This window comes from Apis laboriosa, unplaced genomic scaffold (assembly GCF_014066325.1).
Source record: "Apis laboriosa isolate Shangri-la unplaced genomic scaffold, ASM1406632v1 scaffold1_cov151, whole genome shotgun sequence".
NCBI lineage: Eukaryota > Metazoa > Arthropoda > Insecta > Hymenoptera > Apidae > Apis > Apis laboriosa.
Window position 1 is genome coordinate 5,288,298 of NW_025222279.1, and position 23,813 is coordinate 5,312,110.

Below are 23,813 nucleotides of genomic sequence, written 5' to 3' on the forward strand. Positions count from 1 at the left end.
TTCAAATTTTTTTCACTTGTTTAAAATGTTTCATAATTGAAGATTTAACGAAATTAAAAGAGTCAAAGAATAAAAATTTCTTTCAAATTCGCTCGTTTAAAATTTCAAATCTGAAAATTTGTCTCGCGAGAATTGAAATTAAAAGAGCGAAAGAGTAAAAATTACAGATTTCTTTCAAATTTCGCTCGTTTGAAATTTCAAATCTGAAAATATGTCTCGCGAGAATTGAAATTAAAAGAGTGAAAGAGTAAAAATAACAGATTTCTTTCAAATTCCTTTAGCTCGTTAAAAATTTCAAATCTGAAAATTTCTCTCGCAACAGTTGAATTTTGAGAGTTGAACATAACGAGATTAAATATACAATCGAAGGTAAAAAGGAGGGATTCCATCTCGTTTCCACAAGAGTCGAGCTTGTGATATTTCTTTTAAACGGATCGGATGAATTATTAGCGCGCGTTTTTTGAGGAATCCAGGGAGGGAAGGTCGGTGAGCGGGTGAGCACAAGTCAACTTTCATCGAATTATGTTGTTGCGACGAGGTCGAAACACTGGTCGCCGTGTCGGCAATTTCGTAATTAACGAGATATCGCGATGGACACGATCGCGGGGATCGTTGATGGTCGGCCGGCCGGCCTTCCTTTCCGGTGGCTTCAATGATCGATGGCCGATCGCTTTCACGAATTTACTCGCCGGCGTGGAGAAGAGGTGACGTCTTTAAAAAACTTTTTCACTCTCTCGCGATGAGAGTCATCGACTGAACCGAGTTTGGTAAGGTTCACGAGGTGACGTTAATAAACAGCCTTGTCAACCTTTGAAACTAATGAATGTCGACCAATCGCGCCACGCAAAAAACAGGAATCCATAACGTTGCGCACTACTTGTAACTACAACTCCCCCCCATTTATCACCGCTAAAACGGGGCTCTTACATCTCCTAATTGAGATTTACTCGAAAAGAAGCAAAGATTCTATATCCACCTCCAAATCTTTAAAAACTCCTCGAGTCAAACCAACCGTAAAACGCCGTAAATTAATCTATCTAATTTATCTCAACTTCTCCGAAACAAAGAAACTAAAGAAGATTCGTATATATATATCGGGAGAAGCAGAAAGAGAGAATTAAAATTTCCATAGACTCAAACCTTGACCTTTAACCCTTTGCACTCGTATGTCGCCATATAGGCGACATTATATATTTTACCGTTGCACTCGTATGTCGCCATACAGGCGACATCTTACATTATTTGGGGTCAAATTATAGCCAGATAATATTACATAATATTCATTTAATTAAATTTATTTACAATTAATTAAAATCACGTTTTCAAGAAATATGATGTCCCTAACATATTATATAGATTTTCATATTTCAAAAGAGTGCGAGATGCAGATTAAATATGTTTAATTTGCTAATATTTTCTACTAAACCGGAAATTTTAATTTACGTTATGTTCGCATAAAAATATCTTCCTTTCGATTGATTATGAAAAAAAATTCCGAGTTGATTGGTATCCTTATCGAATACATATACGAGTGCAAAGGGTTAATCCCCGTCGTTAAGAGGATAAGAATTGAAAAAGGAAAAGAGGTCGAAACTGGTGAATAGTCGCCACGACCGTGAACCCCGCGACATCCTTTTACAAGGTCCCTTCCGATGGGACGAGCGTGCTGGCTATCGTCTAACGCGGATCACAAGCGGATCTACGGTAATACGTCTAGACGAGACGCGAGACGGAAACCGCTTTTGAAAAGTTTGAATACTCGGAGGAAACGGAATATAAATAAAAATGGACGGCTTAAAAAACGAAAAAGAAGAAGAAAAAGAGAAGGAAGAATCGATCGAAGGTATTTTTAAACCGTCTTAACATGTTCCGTTACGATTCTCTCTCTCTCTCTCTCTCTGCCATTTCTCCTTACTCGATTTCGATCGAGGTAAAGGGGATCGATCACCACCGGTGGCACGGATAATCCAGAAGAAGAAGAAGAAGAAGAAGAAGAAGAGGAGGAGGAGGAGGCATGCGCGTTTCTCGGGAAATCGCGAAGCGTGTTGAACCGGCCCAGACGGCAAGTCGCTGCCAAGGAGCCGGAGAAAAACACTGCTAAGGGAGTCGAAGCACGCGTGGGAAAGTTGGTGGTGGGAGACGTGTCGGCGTGGATTCAAGTATAAACGATATATCGCGCTCCCTAAGCGCATCGTTCTCTTCCACTTTCCTGCCAATTATCCGAAACGAAAATAAACCGACCGCTTTCAGAGAGAAAGTTTCAGAAAGAATTTTTTTTCTTTTTTTTTTTTTTCGAGGGAACCGAGATATTTCCCGTCCGTCGAATAAATATTGAAAAAAAAAAAAAAAGAAAAGAAATTGTAAATTCGATGGAAATTCTGATGAGAGAGAGAGAGAGAGGATAAGGAGGCAGCAACCTTCCTCCCCCCTCCCTCCAACACCGTGAATCGATTAGCGATGTAACTCTAATTAATAGTCGGTTAAGGAGGCGAAACGAGCAACCGTTCCGTCGCCGATGGAACGTCCATTTAATTAATTATGTAGCGGGCAGCCGGTGTTACAAGCTGGCGGTTTTTGCAGACGGCGACACGGCGAGGAAGGCGTCGCGACCGTCGAGAGCGATCGGCGACAAAAGACAATAGGCTCGTTACGGATTCGTTGGCCGACGAATTGCCACCGCGATAGAGAAACCAGTTGGCGCGTACGACGAGGTGGAACAGATTCGAATGCCAACTCGCGGATCAGAACGTGGCAAAGATCGTCGAACGACGATTATCCTTCCTCCTCGATTACCCCTCCCCTCCCCCGATCTCAATTTTAACGAGACACTTTTTGGATCGACTGAAAAAAAAAAAAGGCTAAGAATTTTCCAATTGGAATGGAAAGAAGGATGATTCGAGTAGTTTCAGAAGTTGGTTCATCCCTCGAGAAAAAATGAAAAGAAATATCTGTATTTCGAGAGATTCGAGTGGCGCTCGTCTGCAGCGACTTTCGCATTGACGAGGCTAATTTCTGCCGGATGCCGACTTTTAATAAGCGGAAATCCCGATAACCTTGACGCCCGCGCGATAATAACGCGAAGGGAATAATAAAGGGAGTAGTTAAGTCGAGAGTGTAACATTTTCTCGCGTCCTCCACTTCGTTAATTGTAACAACTTTGCTCGATTCACATCCGATAGATTTGGATGATATATATATATATTAATTTCACGTTGTTGAATAAATTTGATCTGGTTCGATTACGATGCACTCTTTCTCTTTTTCCGGTTCGTTCGATGTGACGTGGAATGATAAGCGTGGAAGCAATCGATAGATTCGAATTATAGAACGAAACTTGGTTGAAAAATGTTTCTTTGAGATTTCTTTAAAGATTTATAAGATCGTTATCCTTTGAGAAATTCAGATCTACGAGATTGTGACGAGTGAAATTTTCGTTTGAGCTCGGTCGAGAAAAGAGAGAAACGATAATATTGCCGTATACGGGGTGGAAAAACACGCGGGACATGCGTTGCTCGTGCGTGTTGATCGACGGTGGGATCACTCGGCAGAGGAAGAAGAGGAAGACGAAGAAGAAGAAGTGGTCAAGAGACATTAACAGTCGGTAGCCACGCTGGATCGCCATTACAATGTTTGCTCACGTTTTCGAAGCGCGCACGAGCGAAAGGAATATTCTACTCCCTCCCCTCCCACCTATCCCCATTCGGTTCTCAAATATATCAATGATAACCAACAGTGCCATACCCGAAACATGTCAAATATGGACACTGCACTCGACCAAGCACGGAAGGAGATCCATCGAGGTCCACGTGCGCGTTAATGTTAACGTTGTCCAAAGTGCACGCGGTTTCCTTTTTTCGTTCAAGAAGGAAAGAAAAAAATAAATAAATAAATAAGTAAAAAAACATCGACGCCACGAATGAAATTTCCGAGACGACTTCTATCGCGATAAAGAAAAGAAGAATAAAATTAAATTCAGAATCGAGAGAAAAAAAAAAAAAAGAAAAGAAACTCACTCGATAAAATTAATTCCAGAGAGAAAAGTGAAATTTTCTCTCTGGAAGTGAGAATTGTTCCGAAGGAGGCGCAAAAAGAGACATTAACGCGGACACTTTACGCGAGTATGCAAAGAGGGAAAGGGAGTCGTAGGACAGGACAGGTGAGAGGAGCGCGCGATAAGCCCGTATACTTACGTATCGTCCCTTACAAGACGGGGTGTGTCGATACACCATCTTCATGCATTAATGCATGGAACGCCGGTCGACGATACACCGGTCCCTCCTCCTCCTCCTCCTCCTCCTCCCCCTTCCCCTCCTCCTCCTCCTTCCCCCCTTCAGAGAGCAGAGCCGCGGTATCGACACCGTGGCGTAAATCGATCGAATCTGTCGATGGATACTTGCCCGATCGGGTATCTGTCAATACGGTTAGATAAACGAACGCTGGCTGGCCTGCGCGGAAGATAATCGTTTTGCGCGTGCGCAACTACGCAGGAATTCGCTTCAATTCGTACTTCGCAGCTACGCACTACTTCTTTCTTTTTCTTCTCTTTTTCTCGTTTTCGCGTCCCACAATTCCAGTGTTCCAGTTCCGATAATAAAATTAAGAAAATTGGAACGAACGTGGACACGTTAATTCCTCCTTAATTCCATCCAGCAATGCATTATTATTATTATTATTATTATTGTTATTGTTATTGTTATTATTATTACTTCGGGCAAAATGGCCATCGCGATACGAAGTATCTCGATATATATATATATATATATATATATATATACAAGGTCTTATCGACGAAACGGGGAATCTTGTTACGTTTTGAACCGTATATCCATTATCGGTGGAGATAAAGTTTTTATTTCGAAGTGTGTATGTATACTTTCGACGGTTCGTACGGCGCGGTGGTGCAAGGCGTGTGCAAACGTTGTAATCCTAAGCGCGAGGCGAAAAACACGACGGGGGAGAAGCGCGGCGTTGAAGCGCGTAGGGAAGGAAGAAGGGGAGGGGAGGAGGAGGAAGAAGGAGCGCGACCGAGACTTTCCAGGAGCTGGGAGAGGAGGTGCGCGGATGGTTAGGGGTCATCAGCATCGCAACACCATCGTGTTTCTGACCTCGTTGACTGGGCACGCTAGATGACTCGGTAAACAGAGGAGCATAAAACCTGCCATGTTTTCACGCGATTCCCTTCCACCCAAGTGTTTCAAACTCGGCTCGGGAGAGGGAGAGGGAAAAGGAAACTTTCATCGCGCGGAGCCGGAATCAGAATTCCGATATTTCTTCCGAATTCGGAAAAGAACAAAAAAATTTCCATGCACGAGGATGTCGAAGTTTTTTTTTCGTATATCTTTATTATATTCTTTGTTAACTAACCTTTCGTTACTACGGGCAATCGCTCTGCATAAGATGCATATGACGAGCGATTCGAGTATTATTTATACATCGAGTATCTTTCTCTGGAAATGTAGCGTTTGTTTCTCACGAGATTCCTACGAGATAATAAAAATCACCAAAAAAAAAGTCGCTGACGATTTTTCTCGAGTTAAGTTAACTAAAGGTTAAGTTAACTAAAGGTTAATTAAGATTTGGTTTCTATCGAAATATCGACGCTCCACAAATGCAAAAACGACCTCCAATTATTCGTACTCGAAACTTGGATGTTTTGACGTCCACAAAGGAACAAACAAAGAAGCTCGCGCGGGGAGCAAGTTGGGATGACAACCGAATTTAGCGAACTAGTCGCGGAAACTAATTATTATTTGTGACTAAGCGAATAGAGTGGAGAGAAGAGAGAAAGAAAAGATTCGAAGCGGAATGAAAGAGGGGAGAGCGATGACACTTCCAATTCGATAATAATGGCAAGCCAATGACAAATAGGATGAGGTAACGAAATAAATCTGAAGAGGACGAGCAACTCCTAGCTGCGTCTACTTTGCCGTTCAATTAAGAAAATTGTTGAGACTCGCCGATGCAAACTGCGAGTCACTCGGCAACGCGTTCCCCTCAACCCGTTACCCATTCTTCCCACTCCTCGTCCTTTCTCCGCTTCTCTTCCCCCCACCCTCCCCTCCCCTTTATTTTTCTCACTCGATGTAATTACACATAATAATATCTTCATATCATAAGGCGCGAACGTAATAACGATTCGTTCGATTAACCAGCTTCTCAATTCTCTCCCACAAGTACGTACGCTCGAATTTAACGATCCCCTCGAGTTTCTCGTTCGGTGTTTACCATTTAAGGTGCCTATCACCTCCCTCCCTTCCACCGTCCGCGTTTAATCATTTCCAGCCGGCCCAGAAATGGCTAATAAACGCTTGGCCGCCGATAATTTAATCGGCTCGGATGATGGAGCACCGATATAAATACGCATCGCGGCCTCTCTCATAAAAGACAACTGTGTCACACGGCCGTAATTCGATTATAAAGTATCAGTCAAAGTACTCGATTATTTCCGTAATTTTTTTTAATAACACAAGATCGAAGCATACGCGAATTAAATAAATTTCGTTTAACAGGGACGAGACGTCTTCGATCTTCGAACACGTACGGAATAATATTTCCTTCGATCGATATTTTTCCAGCTAGATAAAATAGAACCCAATCTAATCGATCGAAACTCGGTATTCGTATATTTCCACGACGAAATATATATTGGTCGAGTGGTGATCGAAAACTATACGCGTGCACGCGGATAATCCTTGGAGATCGACTAACGTCGGCCACTTTGAACTGGTGCTACAGAGACAACTGTGGAAAAAAAAAACATTGCCAAAAGTGGCGTACGGTATGAAAGTGTACGGTCGAGAGTCGAGACTTCCAGGAGAGACTTAATTTTCCGAGGGGAGGGAGGGGGAGGGGGAGAGGGGAGGTCGACGTTCGAAAAAGGAAGTGGAGTACCCATTCTTGCGACTACACACGTGCGCTAGAAACACGACGCAAGCCAGAGAAACTCGATACGCTTGGTACACACGCATATTTCGATACTTGTACAAATTCAATAAATCGTTGTGCGCCACGCTCGACGAAAAGGAAAGATTAATTCTTATAAAATTCTTTCCTAAAACCAAATTTACTCTCGACAGATCTATAGATCTATCGACTTGAGTTGTGTTTGCTGCTCGTCGATATAACAAAATCGTTGACGATAAAAGGAAACGGAAAAGCGATCGATGGAAATTTAATTTATTGAAACTCATTGAAATCTTAAATATACTATATTTTGATTTGAATTATTATTATTAAAAAGTATCATTAATCATAAATTTATTTAAATTATTAAAACAACAATACATAAATTAAACTTAAGTATTTCTTATCGTGGAATATCAAATTAATAAACAAGTGTCTCTAATTAGATATAAAAAGCCGCCATATTATTTAATTTTAATGATTCAACATTTAATTATTTAATATTTTCTATTAATTTTTATAATAGAGTATCTAATCCTAGTTTTTTATTAAATTTTTTTATATCAATATTATAAAATTATAACTATTATTAATTAATTATAAATTTCACCTAAAATTAAAAAATTTAATTATAATGAAATATTAATTTTATTTTAATCTTATTAGTAATAATTAATTTATAAATTAAGTTTAACCGCTATTGCTGGCACTTATAACGGATAAATCGAGAATTCGCCGATATACAAATTCAATAAACCGTTCGACGATCCGAAAAGGGAAGATTAATATAAAATTCTTTCCTAAAAATTTACTCTCGACGGATCTACAGACCTATCGACTTGAATTGTGTTTGTTGCTCGTCGATATAATAAAATCGTTGACGATAAAAGGAAAAGCGATCGATGGAAATCCGGATAAATCGAGAATTCGCCGATCGATCGATCGATCGATCGCGAGGAGAGCGGCATTTCGACTTGGAGGCCGAGCTCGCTCTGCATATCGAGCCGAGCCGAGTTCTAAGTCCGGCCCAAAGTTTCTCAAACTTTCACCGGCTCGCCCGGTGGCTCGATTATCGATAAGAGCACGCAGCTTAAGAAAATCGTGACTCGGCGTGCAAATATCGCGGGGAACACGGTTTTGCGAGGCAGCCATGCGCGAAGTGACATCGGCCGTGTACGCCGTTTCTCCGCGCATTCGATTACGTGCGCCTTAAACTATCTGCGGATATCTGTGTGCGCATGCGTGTGTGTTGAAAGGATGGAAAGGAGCGGAGGGGAGCAGAGAAAGGGCGTGAATTAAAGCTGGTTCGTTCGGTTTTGCGTCACGAGACGGTTTTTAAACGGGATCTAATCGGAAGTTGCTCAATTTTATCTTCGATCTGTCTTGCGATGATATTTTCTATGAATTATATTTCTTTTTCTTCTTTTTAATCGCTTGTGCAATGCGATTATTCTATTTATTCTATATTCTATATTCTATTTATACTAGTAAAACTAGTATAAACTCGTGGAGTTTATCAGGATCCGCTTGGCGCGATCGTGATAAAATATAGTATAGATTAAGATGCATAAGACACTATCGTGATTGCAAAAGCAGATAGATTTTTAAGAAGATCTGGAAAGGACGATGAATGAAATTATATCTCTTTCCACCGATTCATTCTCCCTCGAGCTTCCTTTGAACTGGAATAACTGGAATAACCGATTCGCTCAAACGCGCGTGCGAAACGTAAAGCAAAAGTGGACGTTGATGGAAAAATCGCCGAGTTAATTTAATCGTTGGATGAGGTTGGTTAAATATATTCCGGCGTGTAACAAGGAACAAAGGTTCGGAGAGATACTCGCGGATAGATACTCTAATCGGCACGAGGATTAATGGCGCACGCGACGCTAGTTTTTCAGGTGACTTCGTGCGAGAGCCATTACGAAAGCGTGAGAAGGGCGAAGGTTGGTACGGCCAGCCCTTTCGACCAAGGGCTCGCGCTAATTACGTCATTATGCGGAACAGGGTGGGATACCTCTAACGAAGCTGCAACGTGCTCGTCCTATGAATAGTGATGAGTATATATACCTCAATCACGCGCTATTATAATATAGCCAAGCAATAGCCCGTTCACGTTTCGCACAGTGAAGATTTTTTAAAGGATTTTATTCCTTCTTCTTTCTTTTTTTTTTTTTTTTTCCTTTCTCTATCGTATCGTTCGAATTTTCCCGCGTGCGACGAAGCTTCTCAAAGTTAACGCGCGATCGAAATTCTAAAATATACTTTCCACTAAGGGCGCCTCGTAAAATCAATTAGCTGTAACGAACGATTTAACCAGACTCGAAGCGTGATCGAACCTCGATCAACAAACTCTTCTCTCTCTCGATTCGGAGAATTCTACGTGTTTCCGAGATTAACGAGATAAAATTGTCACGAAGAAAGGGAAAATCTGTTAAAAAGATTGATCTTGCCTCTTATTTTTACTCTTCCTCCTCGATTCCGGATTGAATAGATGTCGCGATAAAATTATCAGAAAGGAAGGAAAATCTTGCCTCTCCCTCATTTTTGCCAATCTTCCTCGATTCCGGATCGAATAGATATCGCGATAAAATTATCAGAGAGGAAGGAAAATTTTGCATCTGCGATATTTTATCTCTCCCCTTCACGATTAAACAAATATCGTGAAAAAAGGGGGAAGTTTTGCATCTACTAGCTAGTAGTATACAAAACTGTCACATGCTAGAGAAATATTCGATTATTTTTTCCAATCTACTAGCTAGGCCCAAAAATAATCGATTCTCCAAGCAGATTAATCGAAACGAACGAGAGAGACGAATCGAATTACAAAATATCTCTCTGAGATGTTCCCGTGGTAGACCTTCGACAAGAAGGGGGAGAGAAGCCTTCTGGTATCTGTATCATTGTTTCAAGTTGCGATACGCGCAAACGTATTATTACCATAATCGTCAGCAGCACGGCATATGGGCGATGGTGGAGGGCACGAGGGTGGAGGGCGAGCGAGGCTTAATCGCGATAATGGGCCCGGAATCGGCTCGTGACCGCAGAAACGGAAAACGTCTCGATTCTAGACGGCGGGATCGAACGATCGAACGCTTACGCTTTTGCATCTTGGCCGCGAGTGTTGCAACTTCAATACAATATACCCCACAGGGTCATATTATAACAACGAAAGAAAAGAAAATTGCGAGGAATAGCCTCCCGTTTTGAAAAAAAAAAAAGAAAAAAGGAATTTAAATCGTATCGATCTCGTTGCATCATTCAGCATTTCAAAATTAAAATAAACTCGCTTCGGGTCGTCGTTCCATTTCGAAACGATCCTATCGATAAATTAATTCCCGAAAAAGGATTGGAAAAAAAATTGGTGGATGGAAAAGGGAGGAAGGTAATTGTAATTGTTGAGAGAGCGTACAGTGTTACGACGTTCGTAACAAGGTACCGCTGCGAATCGAATCACCGAAGTGTCGCCAGCGCGTCGTGCAAAATTACCAATGCGCACGTTTCATTTCGTTAAACAACAATCGGACAAAAGCAAACGCAATTCACACTTGTAAACGTAAATTATCCGATTGCCAAGAACGAATCGAACACCTGAGAAGACCCGTAGTCGATTACTGGAACGAGCCAAAAAAAAAAAAGAAAAAAAATAATAATTCAAGGTCGAAGGAGGAGGAGGGTAAAAAAAAAAGTAAGATTCGCGTATAGAGATTCTATGCCCGACGCGCGCATGCGCGAAGCAAGGCCTGGGCCATCAACGGCACGAACGGAACGCCACGGTAGGTGAAGAGGAGAAGCAGCAAGAGGAGACGGCCCTCCGGTTCTTTAATAACACGGCGGGGCCGCAGGTTCTTCTTCAGGTATGCGAGACAGAGCCCGAGGCGAGCACAACTCTCCCGCGTACACTCTCGAAAACCTGGTTCTTTCGCGGCGACCTACACCATAACGTCGCGGATCCCGGCACACTCTATCCGATACCTTTGAGCGTCTATGCACCGACACATTGCCGAACGCTCGTGTGCTTTCACGAACACGTGTATACACAGTGTGCGCCGTGCGTTCGCTTTCGCGTTCACTTGGCGCAAGAGGAGGCTGAGAGATATCGAGGGAGGGCGATGTACGTGTACGATTTTCGACGGTGTGGAAGAAGGAGGGGGAAAGAAATAGGCGAATATGCGAATATGCAAGCAGAGAGAGAGAGAGAGAGATAACGTTTCCATGCTTCGAAAAATACACGGTTGGCGAGAGGACGAAGCCAATAGTCACGAAACAATGAATGAAACGTTGGGCTAGGAATCCAGTAGAGGTTAGTAGACGGCTGTGAGTGAATCGTGAGCCGATACGAGCGAGAAAAGAAACAAACGTTATTCATTAAAGGAAATAGACTTATCGTATGGACAGTGTTTGTAAAACGAATCCGCGAAGAGAGGTACACCGATATCGATAACCAGATATAAGCCCGTAGCTTGTTAACCGGAATGGCACGCGGGTGTGATCGTGCCACGATATTCGATCGTAGATACGGATTATCTGGCCCGATGATTCGTTTGGCCTCGTCGACTCGGAGTCGACTCGACTCTGGTGTCCAGTTTTGTTTACCAACCGGCCGCCCCGATACCGGGCCTAGTTTCATCCGCGCCAATTACAAACTTGTCGGACAAGGGGGAATTAATTTGCGACGGACCACTTCTCTTCGTGGTACGCGATGTCCACGGCCGAGAAAATGATACCTCGCGTAATTACCTCGCGGATACGGATCATTCAAGGGTTTGCTCCTCGTTATCAATGATTTAATGCGCCTGAGGAGCAAAACGAGATACGAGAAATTAAAAAAAAAAAAAAAAAAAAAAAAGAAGGAAAGAAAGAAAAAGGGATCCGCGTTCATTAATTTATATCTCTGCAAGCGTGTTCCTCGAATGAATATGAGATTATTAGGGGGCGGGGCGAGGTACATAGGCGCGATACTTTGCGCGCAAAAAGGTTATTCTCCAGGTTACGGAGGAGGGGAAGAAAAACACGGGTTCAGTGGACAAGGGATACGTGCAGCTGGAGAAAAGCTGGCCTCGACCAGGGGCGGAATAACAAATGGACGGACCCTCGTCCTCGGGATGCATCCTCCGGAGTCGAAGAAAGTTACATTGGGACCGAGTTGAACCCTGGCGTGCTAATCGTTTCGGTTTGAAACGGAAGATGGATGAGAGAGGAGGGAATAGGATACGATTTAAACTATCGTTGGTAATAAAATTAACGACGAATATAAAAAAAAAAATCTATCTATCCAATTATTTACGAATCGAGCCATTTTAATAAATTTTAGAGGCTCTGGGAGGTACGTAGTGTACATAGAAGGAGTCGCAACGTGAGAGAAAGGTTGCTATTTCGTGGACAAGAGCAACAAGACGCACGATCAGGGTCGTAAGTTCGGAAAGAAGGAGAAAGAATGACCGTGCGAGGATCGTCCCTAATCATGGGAGGTGCGGGAAAAAGACGCTTAACATGCAGACTGTAGCTGGAGGCGTTAGTGGCGTATAATCAGCGTTCCTTCGCTCTTAAACACCACCGTGGCACACGGTTGTTCTTCTATGCCAAGAAGAATACCATTGGTGCGCAAGAGGTAGGTAGGTAGGTAGGTAGGTAGGTAGGTAGGTAGGTAGGTTCGATGATCAACCCCCCTATCCCCGTTTTCATATATAGAAACCAGTGATCCGCCACGATGGGTCTTTGTCGATGCGTTTGCCACCGTGAACGAATCCTATCGGATCTACTCGTGCAACTGGGTGGAGAGTGTATACCTTCCTCCTGCCAACGGTGTCAGGATATTACCGACAGAGAGAAGAAGAGTCGGTGATCGAGAGGAAACGAGAGAAAGGAGGCTGCAATTACACCTCGCAGGTGGTTGTGGTTGCCTGATCGCAAGGACTTTGGGACTACCTAACTGGAGCATCAAGAAGAAAACACGTGGTGATTAGGTAGGAACTGGAGGCGTACGTTCGTTCGCCTCGGCATTCGGGCTCATCCTCGCCGAGAAAATCGGCATTCTTTATCGACCGCCGGTAATTATTACCCGTCGAGCGTCGCCTCCAACCAATTGCCTCCGATGTCGTTCCCCGATCTCTCTCCCGCATTGGGCCTGGCTTGCCGAACTGGTTTACGTATTCGAGACGGAGAGTAAAGTTATAATTAGCGTGCAAGAATGAAACGGAGTTGAGAATCGCGACGCGAGCTTGTTTCGCGTGTAATTAGTTGAAAAATAACAAAGCACGAAATATACGGCGATTAGAACATGTGTGTTTCGACTTGCACCAGTTAGAACCAGACAGGCAGGTGTTGTTCGGTATACGGACTTTTTTTTTTTTCTTCTTCTCCTCGGTCGCGCTTAATTGAATTTCACGTTGTTTTGCAAGTTTTCCAGGAAGAAGAAACGAAGAAAGAAAATCTCATCGATGAAACGTAGCGAGATATAATTAATTATTACCCTCGGAAACGATAAATCTTTCAATACACCTTTCACGTGATACAACAATGTGTAACAACGATATAAAACTCACTCGTACATACGTTCTATTCGTAACTGCATATTTACTCGAAAGATGACTAAGAAAATTTCAACTTAATAACAGTATCTTTTTTTTTTCTTTTTTTTTTTTTCGAAACTCCATACCCCACTTCACTTTCCCATTACTTCAAGGTGTACCACATTACCAGCTAGGCATAATTTACAGTTTCCTCGATGAATTTTTTTTTTTTTTCTTTTCGCTGCTCATTCACCGAAGAATTCCACGCTCGCAATGCCGGATAATGCAAATCGAGCCTCGGCTCAGGGATGGATATACCACGCCGCTTATCTCCCCCTCTCTCTCTCTCTCTCTTCCTCCCCTTCTCTTTGTACCGCCTGGAATCCTACTTAACGCGTCGCTTAATCACTCATTCATACCGGCGAGGGGCTAATAAATCGGCCGCTTGAACTTCTTAATCTTCGATCTTCGCGAGGTTCTATCTCGCGAAACAAGCGATCTCGCGAGATACCGGTATAACTCGACACGAGTCGTTAATACCGTGCAATGTATTAATGTCGCGACGAAGGGATAAAATTCGCGTGGCAGAAAGGGAGAGGCCACCTCTTATTTTTCTTCTCGTTCGGGTCCAGTGCGCACCCGATCGTAATTAAGAGTCGATCTTCTCTCTTCCGTTTCTTTCTTCCGCGCTCTTCCCCCCCTCCACGCGATTTCCGTACGCACACGATTTCGAAAACCGATCCGAACGAGTGTAAGGTAAAAAGCTTGTAAGTGCATGGCGATCGCTTGTATCGAGGCGTGTAACGTGGACGTTTCGAGTCGTAGAGAGAGAGCTACCGTGGTACGCTACCGAGGAACACAGAGAGAGAGAGAGAGAGAGAGGGGTATGAGTATAGAGCGGGTGAGATGGAAGGATGAAATTTATCTTGACGCGGCGATGCTTTCTTATTAACCGGGCAATCATGCTCGAGTTAAAGTTATCGGACAACGGGATCCCTGAATTCGGTTGGCCGCTAAATCTTAATTACGATTGAATTAATCTCTAATGGGCGAATGCATACATCCTACTTATCGGAATTCCATGCGTTGAAATATTCAATCCTCTCGCTGAGAGGGAAGTTAAAATTGGAACGAAGATGTTCTCGTAAATTTATTTATTTAAACCCTTTAAAATCATGTATAATTGATTATATGTGTATCCGTATATCGAAAAAAGTATCGTAATTAGTATGCACAGTGATTCTCGAGCGTTAACTTGCACGCCTGTATATACACACTCGGAACAAGATAAACAACGAGTCACGTTTTAGTGAACTCGACAGAGTCGGTTATTCAACCGCATCGAGAGCCGATGGAAGTTGTGTACGATTTGTCCAGGAAGACGAAGGCTCGGGGAGACAACGCGTTGGGTCATAGAATGGGGGAGGGGAGAAAGAAAGAAAGAAAGAAAGAAAGAAAGAAAAAAAAGAACAAGAGAGAGGATTACGCTCGCCGTTGGAATCGTTAGGCGTCCGTTTCTAATTGGCGCTAAATAATCATTTTTTTCCCCCCTCCCACGGAGCCCGCCAATTCTGCTCACCACGAGTTTCTTCGAACAAACCCATTACTGTACGACAATATTCGCGCTGGCAATCAGCACGTTGGTGCGAGAGCAGAACGGTTCCGTTTGCTGGCCCTTCATTATGCGCATCGTCGACGACGACCGACTACGACGTCGGCGCCCACTAACGAGGAGGAGACATCTCTGTAACCAGGACGGTAACGTGTACGGGATATGTTCCAACCGCTACTATTGTCGGGCAACGCTGCCCGGAGCGAGTAATAAACGAACCTTCTCGATCCTAATGCTCGCACAAAGCTGAGATACTTGGAAAGAAATTTGCATCTGATCGAATTCTAGATCGAAAAAATGGATTGAACGATTGCGCGGACGAGAGAGCTCGAGAAACGTCTTCCGGCGGAAATAATGTTTCTACGAATCCCCGGGCGGCGATGGTTTAATTGCCTAGTTGCGCCAAAACAAACGGAGAATGCTGCGATTCGACACGGGGGCGTGAGCCTAGAAATCGAACGAGAGTTTATCGAGCTCTCCTTGTGAATCTTGTTACCCTTCAGTGGAAATAGTTACAGAGCACCGTAAGCTCGGCTTCTCACGAGAACGAGTCAAACCGTCTCGTAGGTATTCGCAAATAACACGTTCCGAAGGGTTGTGGAGGTTCTGCAAACATCCCGCGAACCGCTCTCTTATTCTGCTCCGTGGTCTTGCATTTCTTTCAAATTTGCCTTTCCAAAGACTCGGCATCCTTCCCTTCCATCGTGGATCTTTGCTCTACAAATATTCGCTCGATCGTTCTCTACTTCCAATATCTACTTCTAGGTATCCAAACTTCGATGATGTTAAATCTCCTTTTTCTTCTTTTAAAAAGAAAAGATTTATTTCGATATTTTTCGTTTGTTTCCGTGAGCCGTAGCGTCTCCAGGCAAATATTAAACTGTGTCGCGAATATATATATATATATATGTATACTGGCGCGGAGTAAGGAAAGAGGAAAAAAGGGACGGGACAAAAGCTACACTGCGCGTTCAATCGAGACCGATGTCACTTCGAATCGGCGACGTCCGCTGACAAACAGGTCGAAGATAATTAGAGCAGCTTATTGATATATGCGAAAGAAGTGGAAGGAGAAGGTGAACGCTGGGGCCGAGGGAGCTTGGTCGCCGCGGCGAGACAAGTGGTGGAAACGAATATTGTTCGCGGACGAGAAGCGTATGGAGAAAGAACGTGGCGGAGAGAAAGAACGGCAGACGTCCGCACTTGAATCTATGCGGATGTCTGAAGGGAGCGAGAGAATGACAGAGAAGGAAGAAGAGAGCGGTGGAGCGGGAGCGAGAGGGACGGAGAACAGGCGACGTGGGAGAAGGAGGTACGTGGCCGCGGAAGGAGGGAGCGAGAGAGCAGGATGGCTTCGATCCACCGGAGGGAGAGAGAGGAGTGGAAGTGCAAGAGAACCGATTACTAGCGGAGGGAGCCGAGGGGTCCACGAGGGGCCAGGATACTCGGCGCATGCGCGGCGGGCGTGGGAACGCGCGCTCACGTTCAGACAGTGTCCCCTCTTTCTCTTTCGCTCCATTCGCCCAGCCCTTCTCCGCGTTCCTTCCCTCCTGCTTTCTCCCTCGCGTACCACCGCTGCTCCTCTCTTCTTTCCACGCGCGCGTGTAGCGCGTGTTCTCTCGCTCCAGGGCCCAATTCGTCTCTCTCTCCATGTCTCTCCTTCTCTCTCGCTCTCTCTCTCCCCGTGTCCCATTGCTGGCGTCTGGGCGAGGATCCCCGATCACGGCCGAGCGCGCACGATCCAAGGCCCCGCGGGCATGGAGTTATTCGTTCAGGGGTGCTCAATATCTGGGTGATCGTTAATGCAAATAGAGAGTGGACTGTACCAGTCGCTAGGCGAAATAGACGCGCCTCGATACGAGGCTGATCCCTCGACGATCCGATCTTTCGTGCAGCTGCATCTAATTCTAATCGTTCAACGTTCGTCGGATTCGTTTTAGACGGGGGAAGCGAGGATGGGAACTCGAAAATGGTCGTATACAAACTCGGATAATTGGAAAATAAATTACGCTACCACTGGGATGTGTATCGTTCCACCGCCGATCTCTTGGACGCGAAAGTGGGAAAAAAGCCAAAGGATACTGCACATTGTCGATGAACGCTAGCGATAGAGCGTCGTGTACCGCGATGACCGCGAGTAAATTGTACCGTCTTTACACGCGTGCTCTCTCGACCGGCCTGTGTGGTTTGTGCGCGTATAAGTGCACGCACGGCCGAAGAAAACAAGATGCCTTTGAGCGGACGATAACGCGGTATGGCGCGGTCACCGCAGGATGCTCGCGAAGAAAAAGAACGGGTATTTTGACAGCGCGCGGCAACCTTCGTCATCCTCCGTCGATCGTGTCGTGTCTCCTTTAGATCCATTCACTCGTAGAACAAAGGCCTCGAGCTTCGACTTCGTGATATATCTTCTACCACAAAATCTTCCTCTTGATCGTCGAACAATGTCGCATCGAATTTTTACGTCAAAAATACGAATATATACATCGTTCGACGTATAACTCGAACAGATAACTCTATGGAGTAAACATTTCCCCGACGTGGAACAGATGGCAGTGATTGCTGTTAATCGAACACTTAGAAACCATCGCATGTACGGATGGAAAAGAAGCACGGGAAGGTGGCATTGAAGAAGGACGGAAGTGTACAATTCTATTTTAATTTCGCGTAACAGACGCATCGTATGCGTGACTCGAGTTCTATTTTTTCTTTTTTCTTTCCAAAACATTTACGTACGTAAATCGAAGAAATCATTAGCGTAGAAAACGAAACGAAACGAATGTTCCTTAATCCTTTTTTATTACTTGTAAAATTTCTCTACTTCTATTTATTTATTATATTATGTACACGTAGTACAGAATTATTCTGCATGATGATGCATAAACGTGAAATAATTGTACCAACGGCAAACAAGAATTTCTCGTTCTTGCACATACGAGCAACCCTCTCTGCGCAGCCGTTCAACCACTCTCCAAAGAAACCGTCGACCCGAACGCACATGCCTATATAATAGCACCCTGTTCCTCGAGGGGATGCGCGGATGTCGCCATCCATCATCGTGCATATGTTGTTCCGTTCGATAAACCCTTCCTCAAGGTGTACAAGGGCGATGGAATAAGTTTAAGGGGTCAACAGTCACAGCTGTGAGCCAAGTTGACGAACCACACACAATCTTCCCTTAACCGATCAGTTGAAAATTTTTATATTTTTCAAAAATGCATCGATTCTAAATATCTCCAAATCTAACCTAACCTATTCGTCGATATAAAAATATAAAATCTTTCTCTAATCGATCAATTGAAGATAACAAAATTTTTATATTTTTCGAAAATGCATCGATTCTAAATATCTCCAAATCTAACCTAATTCGTCGATATACACTTATGTGTTATATCATCCCGAAAAAAAAACGTAATATAAAATATAAAATCTTCCCCTAACCGATCAGTTGAAAATTTTTATATTTTTCAAAAATGCATCGATTCTAAATATCTCCAAATCTAACCTAATTCGTCGATATACACCTATATCGTCTCGAAAAAAAACGTAAAAATATAAAATCTTCCCCTAACCGATCAGTTGAAAATTTTTATATTTTTCAAAAATGCATCAATTCTAAATATCTCTAAATCTAACCTAATTCGTCGATATACACGTATGTATTATATCGTCCCGAAAAAAAAAGGTAAAAATATAAAATCTTCCTCTAACAGATCATTTGAAAATTTTTATATTTTTCAAAAATGCATCAATTCTAAATATCTCCAAATCTAACCTAATTCGTCGATATACACGTATGTATTATATCGTTCCGAAAAAAAAAGATAAAAATATAAAATCTTCCTCTAACCGATCAATTGAAGATAACAAAATTTTTATATTTTTCAAAAATGCATCGATTCTAAATATCTCCAAATCTAACCTAACCTATTCGTCGATATACATGTGTATGTGTTATATCATCCCGAAAAAAAGAAACGTAAAAATGTGAAATTCCAAAAACGAAGAAGGAGGAAACGTAACATTGATGGACGAGATGGAAAAAACAATATTATTTTTCCGCGCGAACGAACCCCTTTCAGGATCGGAGGTGTACGCTTCGAATGGAGAATCTATAGGGGTCACGTGCCAGCACACGTGACCCGTCTACGCGCGATGAATTCGAACCTACGAAGCCCAAGCGCATCGCGCTTTAACTGCGCAAGTGCGTATCCCGTGTAGGCCCACGCGCGGCACACACGCTCGCTTTCGGACGAGCGTGCGTATCCCTGAAAGATGCAAGCGTGTGCGGACGTGCGATCGCCCGAGGGGTGGTTTCCGCCTCATTGTGCGCCCGATCCTTCATCCGTTAGTTTTAATTCACCGTATTGTCAAGTGGCGCTGGCCAAATTTGTTATTGTATCGGATTATGGTCATTTTATGCGGGGAACTTTGGAACGGTGGGAGAGATACGGCCGATGTACGATACATCGCGTTGCACGTTCGACTATATATTATTATTATTTTCGATATTTCTTCTTCGAAAGAGATGGGATTTTATATTTTGTATATATTGTTTTAATCGAGATAAGAGGGTGTTATTGGAATATAAAATTGTATAGACAGGCTTTAGATAGAGTAGACAGAGAGATAAATTAATCTTCGTCCGGAGGAGGTTTGCAGAGAGTAAGATAAGGGGATAATTAAACAGGAGGTGAAATAAGAGTAGAAAGTATAAGAAGCGGAAAGGTGCGGGTTGCGAGATTAGAGTCCAAGGTCACGATATACGTAACTCCACCATCTCAGAATCGCAATTACACTCTGAAGATTGCCGTAGATTCGTAGGATACCGCCATATGTAGAAACTTGATGATGGAGCGTTGTAGAGTTCGGTCAAGATTAATCCAATTTCGGTGGATCGTGGTTCGTTTATCTCGCGCGGCGTTATAACACTTCATCCGACATCGCATCCAAATCAATCATGCTTCACCAACTTTCTTATGGGTTTCCTAACAACCGACTACTAGTACTAATCTATAAATAAAGAAGAGAAGAGATAAGAATAAATTCACCAATATCTTTATCTTTATAAGAAAAAGAAAGAATTTTCATATTTTCGTATACAACTTTGATAAAGTACTTTCTTATGGTTTCCTAATAACGACTATCACTATTAATCTATAAATAATGAAGAGAAAAGATAAGAATAAATTCACCAATATCTTTATCTTTATAAGAAAAAGAAAGAATTTTCATATTTTCGTATACAACTTTGATAAAGTACTTTCTTATAGTTTCCTAATAACCAACTACCACTATTAATCTATCTAAATAACGAAGAGAAGAGATAAGAATAAATTCACCAATATCTTTATCTTTATAAGAAAAAGAAAGAATTTTCATATTTTTGTATAACAACTTTGATAAAGTACTTTCTTATAGTTTCCTAATAACCAACTACCACTATTAATCTATCTAAATAACGAAGAGAAGAGATAAGAATAAATTCACCAATATCTTTATCTTTATAAGAAAAAGAAAGAATTTTCATATTTTCGTATACAACTTTGATAAAGTATTTCTAAATAATTAATAATATAATAATAATAATAATAATTTAAATAATACTTCTAAATAACTTTTAAATCAATTTGACAAAATTTCCATGTATTTTGTCGAATTTAAGACTCGAGTTTCGCTCAATCGATACTCTCAATTGCCAAATTTTTATAGGCTGATACAAAAGTAAAATTTACGAGATAAAAATAATTTAGACATGTTGACAACTATTGACGATTATCGCATTGATATTACGTATACTCTATCGAGTCCAAACGAACGAGAAAAAGAGGAAAGCTGATTAACCGATTATCGTAAGCAACCTTCTTTTTGTACACGTCTTGCGTCTAAGACAAAAAAAAATACACAAATATCGTAACTCGAATAATAATAAAGAATCCGAAAGAAAGCATCGATAACAAATTCCAAATTTCTTTATTCGTTTCATCTCATCTTTCTTCGAAAGATCGCCTCTCTTCGCTTAAATTCCCCTCTCGAACTGTCCTCTTCGCGTGAGAGGCGGCGAAACATCCGGTTCTCTTTCATCCCTCCCCCTCTTCCACCCCCTCGATTCTCTTCCTCCCTCCCTCTTTCGAACGCCGATCGAAGGCGAATAACAACGCGCAACAACTCGCGACGCCTAATCTCCCTCAGGATCGTACGTAATTACGATAATAAGAATAAAGGAATAAGTGTGTCCACTCACTCGCAATGCGACTCGCCGCGCAACGGTGACACGCAGACTCCTCCGTTCTTGCAAGGGCTCGGCGAACACGACACGATACCTGCAACAGTGAGAGAAATATTAAATATCAATCTCCTCCATCGCGCTCCTTTTCTTCCTTTTTTTTTTTTTTTTTTTTTTTAGCGAAGGTGGAATAAAGAAAATTTTCCGGGACGGAAAATCTCCCCTTTCGTGCGAAGCCACACGTTTATCGTGTAGCGAGCAATTAAAGCGCGGGCCGGCGAGGAAGGCACAAGTTAGCGGTGGATCGGGGAGAAACCTTTGACACGCCGTGCAAAGTGAACTTTCGTGTATCCCCTGCCCTCCCCACCCCACCCCTCGAGGGATACGGCGAGATAAGGAGAGGGATAGAGGGAGGAGAGGGAGAGTGGCGGATAAGGAAAAAGGGAGTCACCTTTAAGGGAGCGAAAATATCGGTGGCCACCTTTTACCACGTTTGGGTGCAAAAGGGCTGGGGAAAAGGGGATCGAGCGCATCCTCTTCCTCCAAGGTTCGTTGCCGGAACCTTGCCAAGGAATAATTTCACACGAGCCGAACGCTTGCACGTGCGTCACTTGCGCCACGTGCAACGCGGAGAGAGAGGCTAAGGAGAACCTTACACAGCACACCTCTGAGAAAAATAATCTCGTTGGACATTTTACGCGCCAACCGATTTAAAAGTCGTAGGTTTCTCGAACGAAACGCGTGATTATGAGAGATCTGCTCGAAGGAGAAATTATATCAATCGATTCTTGTTATAGTTAAACATCTCAGGAGCATGAAACGCGATCTGACGTGTGAAGTCGTCGAAGAGGGATATGAAGTAGACGCTTAAAAGAAGAGGAAAGGAGATTGGAAATTTCGCGAATATTCTATTCGAAGTAAGAAACAGATGCAGGTCGCCCGATACGATTGCTAGGCGCTTGTCAGCGTAGTTAAGCAAAGGGGAAAGCGTTTGGATATTTCCACCCCCTGAATACATTTGTATAACTTAGGTCTAATGTATTCCTTTTCGTTGGAACCATTAATGTCGAAGCTCGAATAACATTCGCGCTAAATCACACTCTCGGGGAACGTGTGTTTAAAAGTCGATTAACGTGCCCCGCGCCGCATAAAGTACGGCGTAGCGACTAATGCACACACAGGCACCGGCCATAATAACGTAGCAAATAACTGCTTAACATAGAGGGGGAAGGAGAGGGGCAACAAGACCAACTTGACGCGCTTATGTTTTATCAGCGAGCCACGGAGCCCTGGGAGGAGGAGAAGGAGAAGGAGAAGGAGAAGGAGAAGGAGGAGGGGGGAGTCCGCCTTGTCTACGTGACCTCGGAACTTTACAATCCTACATAATGCAACAGTCCCTCGTCCCCTCCTTCGCAACGCACTTTTTCTCCTCGATATAATCGTTGGTTAACTTTAACCAAAAGCCTAGCTCGCAGATAGGATCGTAATCGATCGTAGAACCGCGGAATGATGGAACGAGACGAGGTCCAAGTCGGTTAAGTCGGATGCAATTTATCTTCAGAGTAAAGCGAGAGCTGAGGTTTTTCGTGAAATAGGTGGTATCGATCCTTGCGATTCGACGCGTGTGGAAAAGGAAGAAAGAGAAATAAAGTAAAGGAGCGGGGCCGGCTATGGTGTCGCGTGGGACGCGGAAAGTCATTCTAACGTTTGTAAATGTCATCTTAATGGCATACATTTCTCGAGTTGGCCACATCCACACGCAACCGCGTGCCCGCGTGAACATTCGTGACACGCGCGTGCACTTAGAATTCACAAGGTTTTGCCGCGCGCCGTTCGAGGAAAACGTGGCGCGCGCGACAACGCGCTTTCAAATTTTCGCAAGATCGAGTCGCGTGTCCGCTTAAGCGAAATAACTGGCTCGGTTCGTAAAAATAAAATAATTAACTAACGCAAAATGAAAACGCAAAGTACTTATTTCTCTCGATTTCGAGAATTTCGAAATTTTAGGAAAAGATAAAAAAAAAAAATCGAAAAAATAAATAAAAATTCTTGGAAAAAATTCATTTCAGGTTAAAAATCGTTCAAAACGAGACGAATAAAATAAAAATAAAATAATTAACTAACGAACGCAAAATGAAAACGCAAAATATTTATTTCTCTCGATTTCGAAATTTTAGGGATGTAAAGAAAAAAATCGACAAAATAAATAAAAATAAATAAAAATTCTTGGAAAGAATTCATTTCGGGTTAAAAATCGTCCGGAACGAATAAAATAAAAATAAAATAATTAACGAACGCAAAATGAAAACGCAAATTACTTATTTCTCTCAATTTCGAAATTTTAGGGATGTAAAGAAAAAAATCGACAAAATAAATAAAAATTCTTGGAAAGAATTCATTTCGGGTTAAAAATCGGAACGAGACGATCGAATCGCTTGGAGAGAAAGACCCGACATCGAGGCAACGAAGGCGGAGAGCAACAAGTAGCGTCGCAACGTCCGCGACAAGAGGATGAGATCAGTTAAACCAAACTGCCTTCGTGACAAATCCTCCGTTTCCT

At 42.8% G+C, this 23,813-nt stretch overlaps 1 protein-coding gene across 1 annotated transcript in view; it reads right to left on the reverse strand.

Moving 5' to 3' along the window:
• Nucleotides 1–23,813, reverse strand: part of LOC122712428 (neurogenic locus Notch protein) — a 240,376-nt gene that overhangs the window by 185,157 nt on the left and 31,406 nt on the right. The window contains exon 2 of the mRNA XM_043932113.1: nucleotides 21,272–21,350. Coding sequence (XP_043788048.1) covers nucleotides 21,272–21,350 — 79 coding nt within the window. The remainder of the gene's footprint in view (nucleotides 1–21,271; nucleotides 21,351–23,813) is intronic.